At 45.2% G+C, this 18216-nt stretch overlaps 1 protein-coding gene across 1 annotated transcript in view; it reads right to left on the bottom strand.

The window, feature by feature from the left end:
- Positions 1 to 18216, bottom strand: part of ACOXL (acyl-CoA oxidase like) — a gene marked incomplete at its 5' end in the record, with an annotated part of 266082 nt that overhangs the window by 218976 nt on the left and 28890 nt on the right. Inside the window, 6 exon segments of the mRNA XM_084774531.1 lie at positions 6029 to 6045; positions 6048 to 6129; positions 6133 to 6157; positions 11596 to 11668; positions 13828 to 13926; positions 14885 to 14999. Of these exon segments, the coding sequence (XP_084630657.1) occupies positions 6029 to 6045; positions 6048 to 6129; positions 6133 to 6157; positions 11596 to 11668; positions 13828 to 13926; positions 14885 to 14999 (411 nt within the window).

Raw genomic sequence — 18216 nt, forward strand, 5'->3', positions numbered from 1 at the left:
TACCGAGGGCTGTACTTGTATATTAGCAAACGACTAGCGGGACAGAAAATGCAAAAACTGATGGATGGAAGGAAGGAAAATGGACAGACGGATATGTATGTGGGAGAGCTCTGAACACGCAGACAAACTGGTGAGTGGCCAGATAAATGGAAGGATGGCAAGAAGAGAGGGGGAGGCTGAAAATCTTCCATGGTGTTTAACATTCAACTAAGCCTTGCACTAAGACCGAACAAAAAGGCACAGTCCCTGCTGCCACCAAACATTCCGTCGATAACCACAAATTCTATATTTGAGCAGGACCCAAGGGACCTCTCCATCTCCAGCCCACTTGGGGGCTAAAGGGCCTTCACTGACCCACGAGCCACTGGAGGCTGAGGAGACTGCCAGACCCTTGAGTCCTTCTTACAATCAGGTCCTGGCAAAGTCGTTCGAGGACAATGCCCACCATGGGAGACCAGAAACGCTGTGGGGAAAGTGGAGTCAAGCCCTTGGGCCCTGTCCTGGTGGTCACTGCCGATGCTGCAAGCTTATGGAAAGCTACAGAAAGCCCTCCTGAAAGCATTCGCCTCCTGACCCTCACCCTGACCCCTACTATCCCTGCAGGTCTTCAAGACCAAAGACACTGCTGCCATCTTTCCTGCCACACCTGTTTTTTTTTTTTAAGATTTATTTATTTATTATGTATATAGTGTTCTGCCTGCATTTATACCTACAGGCCACAACCACATTATGGATGGTTGTGAGCCACCATGTGGTTGCTGGGAATTGAACTCAGGACCTCTGGAAGAGCAGTCAGTGCCCTTAACCTCTGAACCATCTCTCCAGCCCTGACCTATTGTTTTTTTATGACTTAAAGAGGCTCCTTCAGCTTCTTCTCTTCTCTCAAGGTCATGTACTTCATTGATCCCAGGAAGGTGCCCAGGTGGCATGGCTCCTGTCATCTGGCCCCACACAGCCAGCACAGCTCAATTTCAAATTCCTCCCATCACCCGCATTTGAGTCATCATTCAACTAGGCTCTGAGCATCTACTGCCAAGGCTGAGCTTGTGTCACTACCCCAACTTTGTCATCTTTACAACCTCAGATACACTTTTAACAGTGAGTGCACTTGAACTTGGTCTTGCAAGCTCCCACATCCCTGTTGGACTAAGAGTACACACGTGAAGTTTTTGGTATAGGCGGACACTCGTGCGAGCTCTGCTTATGCACTGGCTCCTCCAGTCTTACAGTCGTTCTGTTTGTTAAGGAGATGGAGAGCTTCTGGGACTTTTCAGGTCATGCGGACAGAAGGAAAACCCAGAGAAGCTGGTTTCAGGGCTGCACTCACAATGGCCTCACTGCAGCGTCTGGAGCAGACACAGCATTCCAGCTGCTTCATTCATGTTGATTCCACTTGGTCACCTCACCTGACAACCTTATATAAGGCGCCTCTCTTTATCTAGCTCAGCGCTGGGCCCTGGGAGGAGGGGAGGAGGCAGAGATGGTTCCAGTCAGCTGCAGTCTCTCCTGACAAACAACCTGTCAAGGAGGTGCTTCATCAGCCCTTTGGGTGCTTTGGCACACATACCAGTCTGCTGAGGTAGTAAAACAGACCAAATAACTTCAATAACAAACATTTTTTCCCCCTCACAGTCTGGAGTCTAGAAGCCCAAGATTGAGGTGCCAGTAGCTTACAAAAGCCACTCCCACTTTGTCCTCAAATGACTTTTTCCCCCCTGTGTGCAGACACATGGAGATCCCTGGTAAATTCCAGTCTTAGCAGATTTGGATCCTAGTCTTATGAACGCCATGTCGTTTGAGTTGCCTCTTTGCACACACAATGCTCAAAGTGAGGTTGGCTATGTCTTCTGAATGGAAGTGTGACCTCTCTCCCAAAATTCGGGTCAAAGTCTCTAAATTCCAGGGTCACTGTTGCAGCCGTTTGTCAGTTAGCACCAACAGGAGCACCACAGGAGGTGGGACATAGGCAGCACTGCGAGTGAACAGGCCTGGCATTTCTGAAGAAGGCACAATTGTAAGAGCTTTGAAATGTATGTGAAAATTAATCTTACGTAAGGATGAGGTGGGCATGGTAGGCAGAGCATCATTTGTGAGCACCCCACCTGCAGTAAGGAAACGCAAGATATACCCCGTTATGAGGTCATCAAGAGAGAGGACCAAATAAGAAGAAGGGGATCAGGAGTAGAAGGTCATACAGGACCCTCATGATGAGGCAAGAACTCGGTTCTTGAGCACTGTGAGGTCCCAGAGGGAGACAAGGTGGCTGGGACAATGCAGGGTGTGTACAGCTGTCCCTGCCTGCTGTACACAGGCACTCTCAAAGAGCAAACCCCGACCATCACCCCACTCCAGACAAGACACTGCTGGGATGGGGTACAATGCCTAAGAGTCTCCTTTGGGGGAGATGACTGTACAAGTAGAGACCAGCGCGTCTTGTGCTGAAACATTTACCTCCATTCAGAATCAATCCAAATGGATACGTTAACGCTCATTTACAATCTCGCTGCCTCTGTTTCTACCCTCCACACTGACATGCTGTCCTCAACCCCCTTCCTTGCTGGGAAAGGCTTCCCAGCTACCCCAAGTAGACTTCAAGTGTCTGCTAAGCCTCCCTCCCCCGATCTCCACCCCAAACATCTTGATTTCTTTTCCCTCCTGTTCTTGTTGGTCATTTAATGGAGCATGGCATTTTGGGCATGGAGTAGAGGATGGCTGTTGCGGCAAACCTTTGAGAGAAATCTCAGTGTGCTGAGGAATGTCGTGGAAATGAGAGATAGTCATGAAAAGTCAGACATCTGGGCAAAGTTTAAAAGGACTGGGCATGCCCAGCCTTGAGCTAATATCATTGTGATATTAGCCTGGGTGACAGTTTCCTAATACATCAAGAATGCACACAGGAGGGAAGGAACCATTTTCCATTCATCGGTGACAGCAGAAGGAACAGAAGCATCTTAGGTTTCAGCCGAGGAAACGCCCGTCACACGTCTCAGCTGCAGGGGAAGAGGAGCTGCCTGCCCAGAGGACTGCTCAAGATCCTCAGACCTGAGGACACTCGTTATGCCATACAACTACTGGAAATGCCACTCAGCGGGCAACACAGTGGTATACACAAGATCTGACCGCATCTAGGCTTTGTGGAGCAACTTCCCCCTCCCCCTGGACACTACAATGGGGACATTGAATGCTACTCCCCCTACCAAACCCACCTGTTGACAGTTTGGTATCTAGTCTGTGTCATGAATGGGAAACTGGAGTCTTTAGAATGTAGGGCCCATCGAAGAAGATGAGTAGGGCCGTGCCCTCAAAGTACCGCGAGCTCAACCCCAGGCATGGCTAATCGGTTCCTGACTTGCTGCGATTTAGGATCAGCATGCAAACAATTCTCTGGGCATGTCTTTAAGGGATCGTCCAAATCAGATTAACTGAAGGAGGGAAATCTACTCTAAGTGTGAGTAATAGTCCACGGGTTGAGGTTCTGGACTAAGTGAAAATGAGGAAGTGGGCCGAGCACAAGCCTTCACCACTCGCTGCTTCTTGACTGCAGACACATTGTGGCCAGGACTCCCTCACACTACTAGACCATATACTTGGGAGGTGTGGAGCCAAAAGAAACCCTTCCTCCCTCAGTTGTCAGAGCCAGAGAATTTGCTTCTTATCAGCTCTGTTGTCATAGCCGGAGACCTTTCCTGTCTCTCTTTGCTTCCCAGATGCCATGGCCATGGGATGCCTGACCATGGGCTGCAACTTCATAACCCTTTTCTTTTTATTAGTTAATTGTCTCAGAACCCTCTATATAGTAACAGAAAGTTGACTAACGCACTGCATAATCTCATTGGCTAGCAAGGTCCAGATGGACAGACCAGTAGATCATTCTAGATACCCAAGAACTCAAGGCATTTCACATTGGCCTACTTAGGAGCAAGTTTTCTAGGCATGGAAAAGACCAGGTATTCCTTTGCCACAGCCAGCTTCCATCTTGCTAGCAGCAGCAGCCACAGGAGCAGCAGCAGTGATAATAACGATATTACTCTCAACTACCAAATTGCTGTTCTGCACCATCAGCTTGGCAACGCTTGATCCTTCACTCATGCCTCACCATCATCTGTTCCATTTTATTGATGGGAAAATTGAGGCTCAGAAAGGACTAATGACTTCCCTACAGCCCCACTTCTGAACACTTAAGACTGGAGGCCCAGTCCTCGGAATTCAGGGCCCACACTTACCATCGTACATCTACACTGACAGGAACAAAGAATGCATGTCAGATCGTCAGACTGCCCACAAGGAACTGAGCTGAATGTGGCTCTCTAGATCCACAAGGCAGTCAGTGCTAGCCCCATGATAATGTTCAGTAGAACAGAAAGTGAAAACACGAAAAATCACCATTGTTTTCCTGTCCTGGAGCTGCCAACTCCACACTGTACAGATCTGGTGAGATTTAAAATTAGGCCTCAGGGAGGCAGAGACAGCACAGCAGTTTAGAGCACTTACTGCTCCTGCAGCCGACTCAAGTTCAGTTCCCACCACCATGTTGTAGTTCACAAACATCAGCAACGTTGGTTCTAAGAGATCTGACGGCCACGTCTGGCTACAGCAAGTACCAGGCATGCCCATGGTACATATACAAGACTCCCAGCAGGGTGGACACCCTCGCGCCATCTCTCACATGTATCTGTCTAAGGTACAGAGTTTCTCAAGGCCTCTGCTGCCACTAACCAGCACCCAGAACGTATTACTGTGCACCCAGAGCTGCTGCCAGAAGATGGCTGAGTAGAGATTGTTGGAAGTCTTCCACAATTAGGAGGGATAAAGACACTCCCCTCACATTTCACACAGCCCTGAATCGGCTTTCCATTCCTGCTCTCCCGTTTTCCTCAGCACCTGCATGCTGTCTGGCCAGTGCTTTCATCACAAGATTTTCCTGGGGTCTCTCTCATCAGATGGTGCTGATATGGGACCAGGCAAGACACCGGTGACAGGAGACTTCAGAACTGAATGACCACCTGGTCTCACGTTAGACCACCACAGAACAACCATGAGTACAGGGTGTGAGGCCACAGCCTCGGTCCTGAGCACTTGGTTTCACAGTGTGACAGCTGTGTCTACCCACAAACGGAGCACTAGGGTCAGGACAGGGTGCCTGGGGAACATGGCAGACCCTGTAGAACTAAGTAAGGAAGGAATTTATGCTGTTCAGTCATCCACAGGCCAATATCAGTCCTGGAGTCAGGTGGATGAAGTTTCTTCCTTCTTGATGGAAAACCTGGATTCAACACACACACACACACATACACACACACACACACCACACCAGACACACACACACACCACACAAACACACAAAAACACACAGATACACAGCACACAGACACACAAACACACACACACACACACACACACACACACACACACACACACACACACCACTAGGGAGTCTACATTTTTTCTTCCAGCTTCACTAAGTTCAGTAGAGCTTAAAGAAGACTTTCCCCTTAGGCAGAGACTAAGAAGAACAAGGGAACAAAACAAAGAGCCCCAGGGGGGAAAAAGAAAGAGCTTTCTTCTCTCTAGACTCTGCCCAAAGCAATGCAGTGGAAAGAGAGGAGTTGGGAGACAGAGATCTGGCCTTGTGGCCTCTCACCTGTGATGGTAAATGTCACACCCAGATAGCCATAGAGCAGTACACACGGATGAACTAAGCAAAGAAATGACGACCTTCCGCCTGAGCTAATGCTTAACTGCTTTCTAGCAAACACACTCTTCTTAAGTGATACAGTCTCGGGGGCATTTTGCAATGCTGCTGCTTCTCCAACTGTGCCTAGCAACACACACTGGAGATGCAGATGAGTGGGATATAGTCCCAAGGATGCAGAAATGTTCTACATTCATCATCAACTGGCCCTCTTCAGCATGTAACAAAGATCTCTGGCCCCATTATATTAACTGTGGCTTGAATCTTGGCATCTGACATTGTTACTCTTTCTGGAAACGATAGGCAGCTAAGTTCATTGAAATCAGAGTCTATTACCTTCATGGCGCCCATGGGAAAGTCAGTCCCAGTCTTGTAACGGTCAGTGTTCCCAGCACTGCACTGAATCTTGCACTCTTGCTTTGAATAGGTGAATGGTACTATCCGTCTTGGGCCACAGAACCAAACCTGTGAGGACACAAAGAAGCAGAATGAAAAAAAAAAGAAAATGGGATTTAACATTTCACAAAAGAAAATGTGGCACTACTAGAAATGATATCCTGTGACGCCCGTGTGAACACAGAAATGGGCATCCCGGAAGCTTCTCACAAGAAATGCCTGGAAGGACTTGACTTGTGGAAGGGAAGGGCAGGTTCTACACTGCTGCCAGCCTGCAGTGCAGTAGCAGCTCCCAAAAAGAAAGGGCAGGAAGACAACCACCATCAAATCAAAGCCAGCACCTAAATGTGCAAACACACATACACACTTGTTTTTGTTTTTGTTTTTGTTTTTGTTTTTGTTTTTAAACAGTGAGCTGCAATTCACATCCCACAAAATTTACCTGTTTACACATCTGGATTGGGTGGGTTTTAGTACATGCTCAAGTTCTACAACTGTTATTATTCCTCAATTCCAAATTTTTCATCGTTCTAAGAGAAACCCGCCCACACTACCAGGCGTTCTCTGTATTCTCTACCCTCCAACCTTTGGTAACCAACTTTCTGTCTTTATGGGTAAACCTACTCTTTACATCAATGGGATCAAATTCTACAATGTTTCTTTGCATCTGGCTTATATTATTTGCACAAGGTTTGTAAGGTTCACTTACTCTCTAGCCTATATCAATATTTCTCATTTTTTATGAATGAATATTTCACTCAATAGGCATATTTGATATCTTAGCATTTATTACCTAACAGATGTTAGAGTTGTTTCCACTTTGGGGAGATTATGAATAATTATCCTATGAACATTTGTGCTTAAGTTTATTCAAGACAAATAGGTGTTTACATTTCAATGAGCACATGGACAATGTTTATATGTGTGTGTACATATGTACTATACACACACATACACATATATGCAAACACATATACACACATATATACAGACATACACATGCATCTAGAAATGTTGGGCCATAAATATTTCCCTCTCTCTCTCTCTCTCTCTCTCTCTCTCTCTCTCTCTCTCTCTCTCTCTCCCAGAGCTTGCTGAGGCCAGAAAAGGGCATTAGATCCTCTGGTGATTTTTGTTTGCTGATTGCAGGCCTCTCCCTCCTCTCCCAGTCCTACCCTCACACTTCCTGCCCCACTCTCAGAGAAGTGAAGGCTCCCTATAGGTACCTATCTACCCTGGTACATCAAATCAAAGAAGGACTAAGCACATCCTCTCCCACTGAGGTCAGACAAGGCAGGCCAGCTACATGGAAGAAATTCAAAGGCAGGCAACAGAGTCAGAGTTAGCCCCCATTCTAATTGTTAAGGGACACACATGAAGAACAAGCTGCACATGTGCTACATATGTGTAGGGGGCCTAAATCCAGCCCATGCATGCTCTTTGGTTGTTGGTTCAGTCTCTGTGGGCCTCCATGGGCTCAGGATAGTTTACTCTATAGGTCTTCTTGTGGTGTTCTTGATCCCTCTGGCTCCCTCAATCCTTCTGCTAACCCTTCCACAAGACTACCTGAGCTCAGCCTATTGTTCAGTTGCTCTGCATCTGTTTCCATCACCTGCTGAATGAAGCCTTTAAGAAGACAGTTTCATTAGGCTCCTTTCTGCAAACATAGCGGAGTATCATTAATAGTGTCAGGGGTTAGCTTCTCCCATGGGGTGGATCTCAAGTTGCGCCAGCATTTGGTTGGCCATTCCCTCAATCTCTGTTACATCTTTATCCCTGCACTACTTGTAGGCAAGACAAATTTTGGGTCAGAGGTACAGACTGTCATGAGCCATTATGTGAGTGCTGGGAACTGAACCTTGTTCTCTACAAGAACAAACAAGTGCTCTCAACTGCTGAATCATTTCTCCAGCCCAAAAGTAAAACTTTTAAGGAATTGCTAAATGACTTTCTAAATGTCTATGAAGACATTTTATAACACTGCCAGTAACATGTAATAGTTCTAATGTCTCCACATCTTCAACAGCACTTGGCTATTGTCTGTATGTTTTGCCATAGCCATCCCAAGGGATACTTGGTATCTCATGATTTGACAGTAGTCTCCCAATGACAGTGGAATTGTAGAATTTTCTTTTGTATTTTATTAGTAATTTGAATGTCTTCTTTGGGAAAGTATCTACTCATTTTTGTTTCTTTTTTAACTGGTTGTCTGTCTTGATTAGCTGGAATACTTTTTCCATTTTGGGTGCTAGGCCATTATGACTTATCTGATTTACAATTCTTTCTGTGACTCAAAAGACTGTCTTCACTAAGTTTTTAAAAATTTTTATAAACTTGAATTGACCTACTTTTTCTTTGACTGTTTGTACTTTTTGTGTCATGTTTAATAACTCACGTATGAGACCAAGGTCACTAAATATATACCCCAAGTCTCTTGTAAGAATTATATGCATGTATGTTGGGTGGTAGGAGATGAGTCCAGCCTAACTTATTTTTCAAATATAGATAGCCACAAGTCCTGGAACCATTTGTTGAAATGACTATTGTTTCCTCTTCATCTTGGTGCTCCAGAGGTCTAATAATTGTCAATGAACATGAAGTTTATTTGGAGACCTCTCTATTCCACTGTCCATATAGATACCCTTATGTTAATGCCATATAGTCTAGATTACCATGGCTTTGTCATAAGATTTCAGATTCCTAGTATGAGTCCTCCCACTTTGTTCTTCTTTATCAAGATGTTTTTCCTTATTCTGGTTTTCCTCTACTTGAATATCAATTTTAGAATGAGTTTATAATTTCTACAAAAATTAAATGGCAGCTAACATTTTAGTGACACTATATTGAATCATTTACTTAACATCTATTAACTGGTTTACTTTCTAATCAAGTGGTGAACCAACACCCCAGAAGACTGCTCCTTCAAACCCTTATGTGGCAACTGCTATTCTGTAGTATGAGGGACAATGTAACTGATAATAAAATAATGCTATAAATCAAAGCTTGCTTTTCAAAGTGGTATATTATCTACAAACAATACAAAGCTAGTGTTGTTCCTCTTTCTCACTGAGTCTGACTTTCTATTCTCTACTGCATGTGGTGAGCACTGGCCAGTCATCTTTTGAGGCTGCACTATCCACCAAGATCTGGTTAGGGCAACGAGATACAAGGAACAGCTCATTGGGACTTTGCTGGCCTCTTCCATCCTCCAGAGTGGGTGCTGCTGCCAAGTGCCTAGGAAATGGACAGGCACCTCTAGGGAAGGCTGATAAGCACTGGTGGCTGCTGAGATTTTCCAGGACATCTGTCTCTGTTGTTTCTGTTCTGTTTACCACCAGTTCACATGGGGTGGGAGACAAAGAAAATTTTGTCCGTTCTAAGCTTGCTTTCCACACAATTTTTCTTTGACTTTTGTAATCAACCACATTCATTTGTTGACAAGAACTTGTAAGTAGCGAAGATAAGCAAAGGAGAAAATCCACAGCAAGGAAAAAGACAGCTTCTTTACGCCCAGATTTCTGGCTCTGCTAGTGATTTAAGGACAGCTGTGGCCCAGGATTTTCAGTTCACAGGAAACACGGCTAAGGCACTAAGGTAGGTGGTGTTTTCTAGAACATACGAAAAGCATTTTAAACTCTGACTGCTGATGTGGTTGAAGCCTAGAGAGTTCTATCTTACAGTTTTCCTTATTAAGATTAAAGACATTAAGCCTTAAGTTGTGGGGCAGGAGACATGGCTCAGCAGCTAAGAGCACTGGCTGCTCATCCAGAGGACCTGGGTTCAATTCCCATCATCTACATGGCAGTTCACACCTGTCTATAACTCTAGTTCCAGAGGATCCAACATCCTCACATAGACATGTATACAGGCAACACACCCATACACATGAAATTTAAAAAAAAAAAAAACTTAAGTTGCTTAGGATCTAAGAAAATGCTTTAGGGTCTAAAAAGATGTGTTTAGGTTAATAAATGCAAATTATGACAAGAATGTGCTTTAGACACAGAACGTTGGACTCACCAAGACAGGATAGATAATGGAATATTTTCTCCAGGGTTGCCAAATACAAATGGACTGAACATTGAGAATGTAATCCTTACCTGATGGCTCTCACACTTGTTCTTATTGTACATAATTTATTGATATTAGAAGAAAAGCTGCTTTGGGGACTAAAAGGAAGAAATGTAAGGAGTATTTTGGTATCTTTAAAAACCCAGTTATGTTATGTGAATATGTTTTTGTGTCAATCCCAGGTGTGGGATATGGGTCTGCTTCAGATCGTCCACAGCTAACTATAATGTGCCTCATGTTATGTCAAGGGGGTGATTTTTGCCAGTTTTGCAAATAGTTTAATTCTGGAAACTCTTGAGATGGTATAAATGGGAGAGCCCCAAGAGAGGCTGTGGTGGCTGCTGCAGCTGCCCCTGTTGCTGGTTTCTGATACTGTGTTTGCTATTTCTGGATTGCTGGTTTGCTGGTTTGCTAGTTTGCTATTACTGGCTAGCTGGCTTGCTGGTTTGCCAGATTTCTGGATTGCTGGCTATTCTGACAAAGAAGATTGGACTTGCCCCAGGAACCCAATGATCCTGATTTGCAAGAAGTAGCTTAAAAAGGCCTATGGTCCCTCTCTCCTCTGACCTTTTTTCTCATCTACCTAGTATTGGGGAGTTGGAAGGAATTGGGGTGGAGAAGGGTAGAAGATATAAAAAAAAATCTAAATAAAATAGCTTTAAAAACTACACCTATAGACTTCCATCCATGGACCATACCATAGCAAGACACCTTCACCTCTCTGATTCACTTTGCCCACCCTGTGACTGCCTGGGCATTTTTCCTCCTGGTGATAGTGTTTTTAAGAACCTTCCCTGCTGAAAGGTGTTTTTTTTAATAAAGTATTTTTATTTATTCTTTGATAATTTCATGCATCCATACAATGTGTTTTGATTATGATCGAAAGGGAACTCTGCCTCTGAAGTACTGGGATTAAAGGTATGCATCACCATGCTCAGCCTAAAAGGTGGTATCTTAACATTTTACACACATAAGGGAAGCAAGTAGCATACATCAGTTTGTTTATTATTGCCAAAATGAAAAGGAGTTAAATACCCAACAACAAGGGCTTGAGTACACAATTTATAGAATACTTAGCATAGTACTATAGGGCACTTTATATGCATGTTAGTTGGAAGTTACAAGTTCTGAAACAAACAGAATATATAAGTGAATATTCTATGTTAAAATTCTAAGGTAGGTCTCCTTTTTAAGATACATATGCATAAAGAAAAGCCTAAGACTCCCATTAAAATGTAGCAATCATTGCATCTGACCAAGACCATATTGGAGCATTTAAAATGTTCTCTATTTGCTTGCCTGCCTTTTCCAGCTAGTTGTGGAAACACTCAGGGGAAGACCACTTGATCCTGCGATCTGTGAGCTCCCAAAACTAGGGACCTCATGTGATGGAACAGTAGATCATCTATACACACATTGAGGAGAAAACTACTCACTTATCTAGCAGGTTCTCTCTTGGAATCCGAACCTTGTCAAATATCAGAATCCCATTATCCACACCATTCAGACCTGAAGACAACAGAATGCAGATGACCATGCAAGGGAAAGCTGTGTACCATCTCAAAGACTGTACCAGCTACTTCTCAACTTAAACAAACCTAACATTTCTGCACTATGGTGCTCTTTTGTTAGGGGGCAGGGATAAGGGTGTTGTCTGTTGAGGGGTGGGTGCTGGCCCATCCCCAACCCCCAACCTTAAGGAGAATGGAAGACAATAAAGTTATTTTCCTTGTTTGCAGCCTGCAGTGTGCTAGGGGCTCCAGTTCAGGGTCTGGTGCGGCACATTTCCCACGCCAGCAGCAAGCATCATTAAAAGGAGAGAGTGCCGGGGGCTGGGGAGCTACCTCAGTGGTTAAGAACACCTGTTGCTCTTGCAGAAGACCCAGGTTCAGTTCTAAGAACCTACGTGGTGGCTCCACAATCATCAGTAATTCCAGGTCCTGGAGACTGACGATTCCTTCTGACTTCCCTGAGCACCAAGCATGCAAGTGGTGTACAGACATACATGTAGGCAAAACTCTCACACACATAAAATACAATGTAAAACTCCAGGTAGGAGACAGCATGGAACACTGAAGGCAGGAAAGTCAGTCACCGCCCACACATGGCTCATGCTGCCTCCCCTTCTGTGCTTCCTCCTCAGGAACGGGATGAACTGGTGAAAGTAAAGACAGAAAACATGGGAAAACCAAAGCAGGCTTTCTGCAGTTGCCAGTGTTTTCAACATGTGGCACCACTTCATAAGCATTGGCCTATCCCTCTGCCCTCAGCAGCACTTGACACTTGAGGTACTTCCAGGGCCGCAGTTAGCAGCAGCGGCTGTCCACACTAAGGGTGGGATGAGGCTAGGCCTACACTGTCCAGTGTGTCTCTCTTACCACTTATTCTCTAGTTTATCCTTAACTCCTGCATTCCTTTCTTTAGCTAGTGTTTCCTTGGAAACCTGGTCTCACTGAATGCCATGAGATGAATTGTGTCCTCCCCATACTCCATGCATAGATTGAAGTCCCAAGTCCTGTATCTGCAATGTGACCTTGTTTAGAAATAGGGACATTACTGAGGCAACAAAGTTAAAACGAGGTCATTAAGGTAGACTCCAATATAAATGATGGAAGTCCTTATAAGGAAAAACCTGGAGGCAGGTGTGTGCACAGGAAGATTGTGTGTTCGTGTGAAAGTGTCATTCACAAGCAGAGGTGAGAGCTGGACTAGAACCTTCCACTGCCCCTGTTAGAAGGAGTCAGCCCTGGCAGCTCCCTCATCTCAGGCCTCTGTCCTCCATAACTGTGAGGACCCAGTTGTGTTACAAATGTGTCCTACGTCAGTACAGGCAGAATGTTATTGTACACTGTGTAAAGATTCAAATGTTGATTTCTCTTGCCCCCCTATACACATATCTAGTTGCAAGCCTTTGAAACTAGTGTAAATTTTACTCCCCAATTGTCCCCTGATGTGCCAATAAAGCATCTTAACAGCCAATCACTGAGCGGGGAGAGAATAGGGCTGGACTTCCTGCCAGCCAGGGGAGGAGGAGGAGAGAGAGAGGGGAAGTAAGGACTCAGCCACAGACAGAGGGCCAGGAGACTTGAGAGAGAGCAGTTGGAGCAGTGAAAGCCCTGAAGTTCAAGTAGCTCAGGGGTCTATGCTGGGAGGAAGGCAGATCAGCCTAGACAGTTAAGAATAGAGTCGTAACTGCTCAAGATTGTGCTATAAAACTTGATGAATAAATAACATAGTCCAGTTTCAATTATTTGAGTGCTGCCCAGGTTAAGAAAGGAACTACAACACACACACACACACACACACACACACACACACACACACACACACACGCACACACACACACATTTTCAAAGTAACATTAACAGGTCAATCCTCAAGGCTCACCAAGGGCTTCCTGGACACAAACATCAATCTGGAGGTGAAGAGGCACCAGAGACATGCAATCTTCCCTTAAGCCTAAGAAGAGGGAAGTTAAAGCACCCTTTGGAGACACAGCTTCCTCGTCACTAAGAAACTGAGAAGTTGGGAGATTTCAACATCAAAGCACAGTCCTGGAAGTTTGGTCCATCACCATGGTTTCCTGAGATGAACGTGGTTAGAGTCTCCTCAGCTGTGGTGGGAGCTGGCGAACAGACAACAGCCACAAATAACCACAGAGAGGTCACCTGAGGACTCCCTTTCTTTGTGCATCATATCAATAGCTGTCACTCCTGGGTACAAGTTTCCATTTTCATCCCTGATAGGACCTGTGAAACAGTGGGGTTCTAAGGAAGGCACAGAAAAACAAAACAAAACCAAACCTTGTTAGGCTCTCTCCTTTTCACTGTTGTGGAGACAGAGTCTCACTATGTGACCCTAGATGGTCCAAAACTCACCATATGGGCCAAGGTGGCTCTAATCAAAGGTGATCCTCCTGCCTCAGCCTTCCAAGCATAGAATTATAGAAGTGAGCTACCTTAGTTGACACTAGACTCTCTAGACTTTTTAAAATATTTTTTTAAAAAATATGCCAACAAGTGGCATTCAGTTGTAGGGCTTGGAATAACGGGAAATTTGGGTTCTAATGTAGAGGAGACAGCAGGGTATGAAGGAATGAATATACTGTTTCAGGATGTACGCAAAAGGTTCACTGCAGCTTCTGCCACTGGGTTCTCTCTTGCTTTGCTCCCAAAAAAGTTTGGGACAATGGTTGAGCAATTGGAGAAGTTGCGAGCGGATACGGAGGAGTCTAAGAAACAAATAAGGAATGAAATAGGAAAATCAGAAGTGTCACTCAATTCTCTCATTTCTCAAAGGATTGCAGAGTTGGCTGTGCAATAAAAGGAGAGTTTGCAGGAAGAGGTGGAAGCTTCTGGAAAAGGGAGAACAAAAGGGTTCAGACCCGGTAAGTGAGAGCTGGAGTTTCACCAGCAATTAGCACCCAGCCACCTTGCCTGTTCTGTGCACTTTTGGTGTCAAATTTCCAAAGCCCCTGGGTGGGGTGGATTGGGGACAAGAGAGGAGCAGAAGGTCAGACAGGGTGAAAGGGTTAAAGAGAAACAGCCAGTGGAGAGAAAGGGTTAATCTTGAGCAAACTGAGTTGCCAGAGGAGCAGCCTCGGGTTAAGAGGTTACCACCACTAGCTTTCCCAGTAGGCAACTTAGATATCTGGTTAGTTGAAAAGAAATTGTGGCCAAGCCACCAAAACTCTCAGAGTTCAAAATGGCTGGTGTGCTAACAAACCTTGAGACTCTCCCTCAGTGATGAGCTGGGCAAAGATGGCAGCATAGTTCCCATGCATGGCGTTGCCACTGAACATCTTCTGGGCATTTTCACACGGCGTGTCAATCACGAACTCCTGCACAGAAGAGTAAGCCACAGAGTGTTTGCCTCCATGTGGCTCATTTCAACCCCTAGCTCAACACAACGAATGTCATAAAGCAGGTCGTGAAGAAGATTTGGAGGCTTCTGGAAAGCCATTGTCTTAACTGTGTTGTTCCGTCACTGCACCAATGTGCTCTGCCTCCACCTTTGCTTTGAAGGTTAACTGGAAATTAAAGTGGGTAGGGATTTTTGTTTTGTTTTGGGGGGTTTGTTTTGTTTTGTTTTTTGTTTTTTAGTATATAATTCAATTAGAGAAATAAGTGGCCAGTGTTTCGCTGCGCCTCACCTGAGCAGCACAATGGAGCTGGCCCTGATGGCAAAGGCACAGGCAAGGCAGCCCTGAGGTCTGAGAGCAGAACTGACCCTGCCTCTTGCCAATGGCAGCTTTGGGTCACCTAGCCAGAACAGTGCTGGAAGCACTTGCCCTGAGGATGCAGATGTGGTGGGCTGACCAGCTCAGCTAGCACCCAGGCCCAGATCCAGAGCTTTGAGTTGGCCCACCCCAAAATCTACATCATCTGTGAACTGTTGGGGGGAGGGTGTGTGAAAGGACTGGTCCTGCTGATCCAAAGCTGCAGGATATCCAAGACACAGAGCAACAAGATAACTGGGAAGAGTCCCAGTGAGGAGCTGATACTGATGGTGACATCAAACCAGAGACCTCAAACCAGACCAATGACTCACTGTAACACACATTCTCTAATGAAGATGTGTGGACAGAGGGACACAGTGTGACACACTACAGCTTCCACGGCAAGGTGTTTTCTATGCTTTGTTTTGGTATGTGTGTGTGTGTGTGTGTGTGTGTGTGTGTGTGTGTGTGTGTGTGTGTGTTTTCTTATGGCGGGGGAGGGTTGCAAGGATGGATATGAGGGGTCAGGGAGATGAGTGAGACTGGAGTGCATGATATGAAACTCACAATGAATCAATAAAAAGGTAAAAAAAATAAGTGTCCAGTTTTCACTCACGCATTCATTCCCAGTCTCTCTGACAGTGTCAAGCTGACGTGTGCTGTCTTATTCATCTGCCAGGTTTCAATACATTAAGCATTTTTAAAAGATTTTTTTATTTTTTGTATATGAGTGTATACCCAGATAGAGCACTCATACACATAAAATAAACTCTTCATGTACATGTCGGAAGAGGGCATCAGATCACATCATAGATGTTTGAGAGCCACCATGTGGTTGCTGGGAATTGAACTCAGGACCTCTGGAAGAGCAGGCAGTGCTCTTAACTGCTGAGCCATCTCTCCAGCCTTGTAGTAAGCATAAATTTCTCTCATCCAACTACTTCATACTTAAGTTTGCATTTTTAAGGAACCCAACAACCAAAACCCCAGCTACTTGGGAGGCTGAAGCAAGAAAACTCTAAATTCAGGGACTGCCTGGACCTCACAGTGAGTTTAAGGGAAGCCTAGGCAAATTAGCAAGGCCCTCTCAAAACAAAAATAAAAGGATGGGGTTATAGCTCTGCTCTGCTCCCCCCTCCTCTCTCTCTGTCTCTCTCTGTCTCTGTCTCTGTCTGTCTGTCTGTCTGTCTGTCTGTCTGTCTCTCTCTCTCTCTCTCTCTCTCTCTCTCTCTCTCTCTCTCTCTCTCTCTCACACACACACACACACACACACACACACACACACACACAGTAGGAGGTTTACTGGTAGACTACATTTAGCTTTCCATACACTCCTCACCTTCAAACACCTTACCTATGAGGTGCCCATGAAAAGAGGAAACAACCCAGTGATCTGGGGCCCTGGATTTTTGTTTGTTCCATTGTACACAAATGTACCTACTGCCTTCCACTATGGTACAGGCCTGGCCAGCCTGTAGCCACAATAAGAACTTTGTTGAAATTGCAACCAACTCATCAGAGGGCCAAAGCCATGTACTTGACTATAAGCAAAGCTCACAGTACCTGTGAGCTATTCCTCTCATTGCTTAGCGCATCACCCCAAGATAATTTTAATTTTGAATTTTTCAAAAGGAAAAGAAAACACTTATCAGAGCCTTTGGCTGCCTCAGCACACGCTGTGAACATCCTGCTAGTCATGAATACAATAAAGCCCCCTTCAGGGTCCCAGGCAAGAGTCATGTGTCCAAGCCCTTAGACCAGGAAACACTTGGAAGGGAATCCTAGAATGCCCCAGATTCCAGCTCCAAGTACCCTGAGGTGAACCCTGGTCTGAAGACACAGGGACAGCATGTTGGGTTTGTTTCCAGCCTCTGCTCAAAGCCAGGCTTCTCTTCCCTACTGTCTGGAAACCAATACCAGTGTCCCAGTGGAAATATTACCTTCAAGGCTTAGATCTCCCCAGTCTTGCTCCCCACATGGGTTCCCCTTAACCCTCATACCAAGAAGGTACTAACCACACCGTCAGCTCTGAGTACAGGACACTTATGACAGGTCAGGGGCCCAGAGGAAACGGCAGAAAGCTAAACTAGGTGTTTAATTGGAGTTGACTGTCAACCAACCCTGTAACTGCCAAACTGGAAACTCCTGATCCTTGTTGTAACCACAATAATAAAAACCCTGCTTAATGATGGTTTGGGGATCTCGCAACTGATCCACTGCTTTGGTCAGGTTCGAGGTTCCTCCAGCTTGAGTTTGAATAAAAGCTCCTTGCTTTTACATATGACTTTGGACTCCTGGTGGTCTTTGGGGATCTAGTGATCTGGACATAACATTTGGAGGTCCATCTGGGATCCCCAAGACCTCCAGAGGCCCACAAACCCTGGGGCCAATGGCCTACCATTAAGAGTTTTGTCTGAGTGTGTTTGGGTCTCTGTTTTGGTTTCTAGAAAGGGCACAAATCTGTACATCTGTATCAGCCTGCAGGAGATCGAAGCAGACACGCTGGAAAGACCCCAGGCTCAGGGACTCAGAAGACGTCCGGGCCCACTCAATAGGGATTAGATTTCACTCACTCCCTTGGTGTGGTGAGAGGCCAATGTCTCACTCTCAAAAATACACCAGGAAGTCTGATTCTGTCAGTTTGCACTTTGGTTTTTTTTTTTCTTCAGTCTTTATGTGACTATAGAGATGGAACAGACACAGATGACTCCCTTAAACCTCTTCCTTGGCCACTCGAGCCCCAGGACTAGGACTAGAAATTAGAAAAAGAAGTGTGACTATCTTTTGCAGGACATCTAGGTATGTTTTTCTGATTTAGGTGGAGCCCGATTAAGGGATA

Source organism: Acomys minous, assembly GCF_964271855.1.
Source record: "Acomys minous genome assembly, chromosome: 3".
Classification (NCBI taxonomy): Eukaryota; Metazoa; Chordata; class Mammalia; order Rodentia; family Muridae; genus Acomys; species Acomys minous.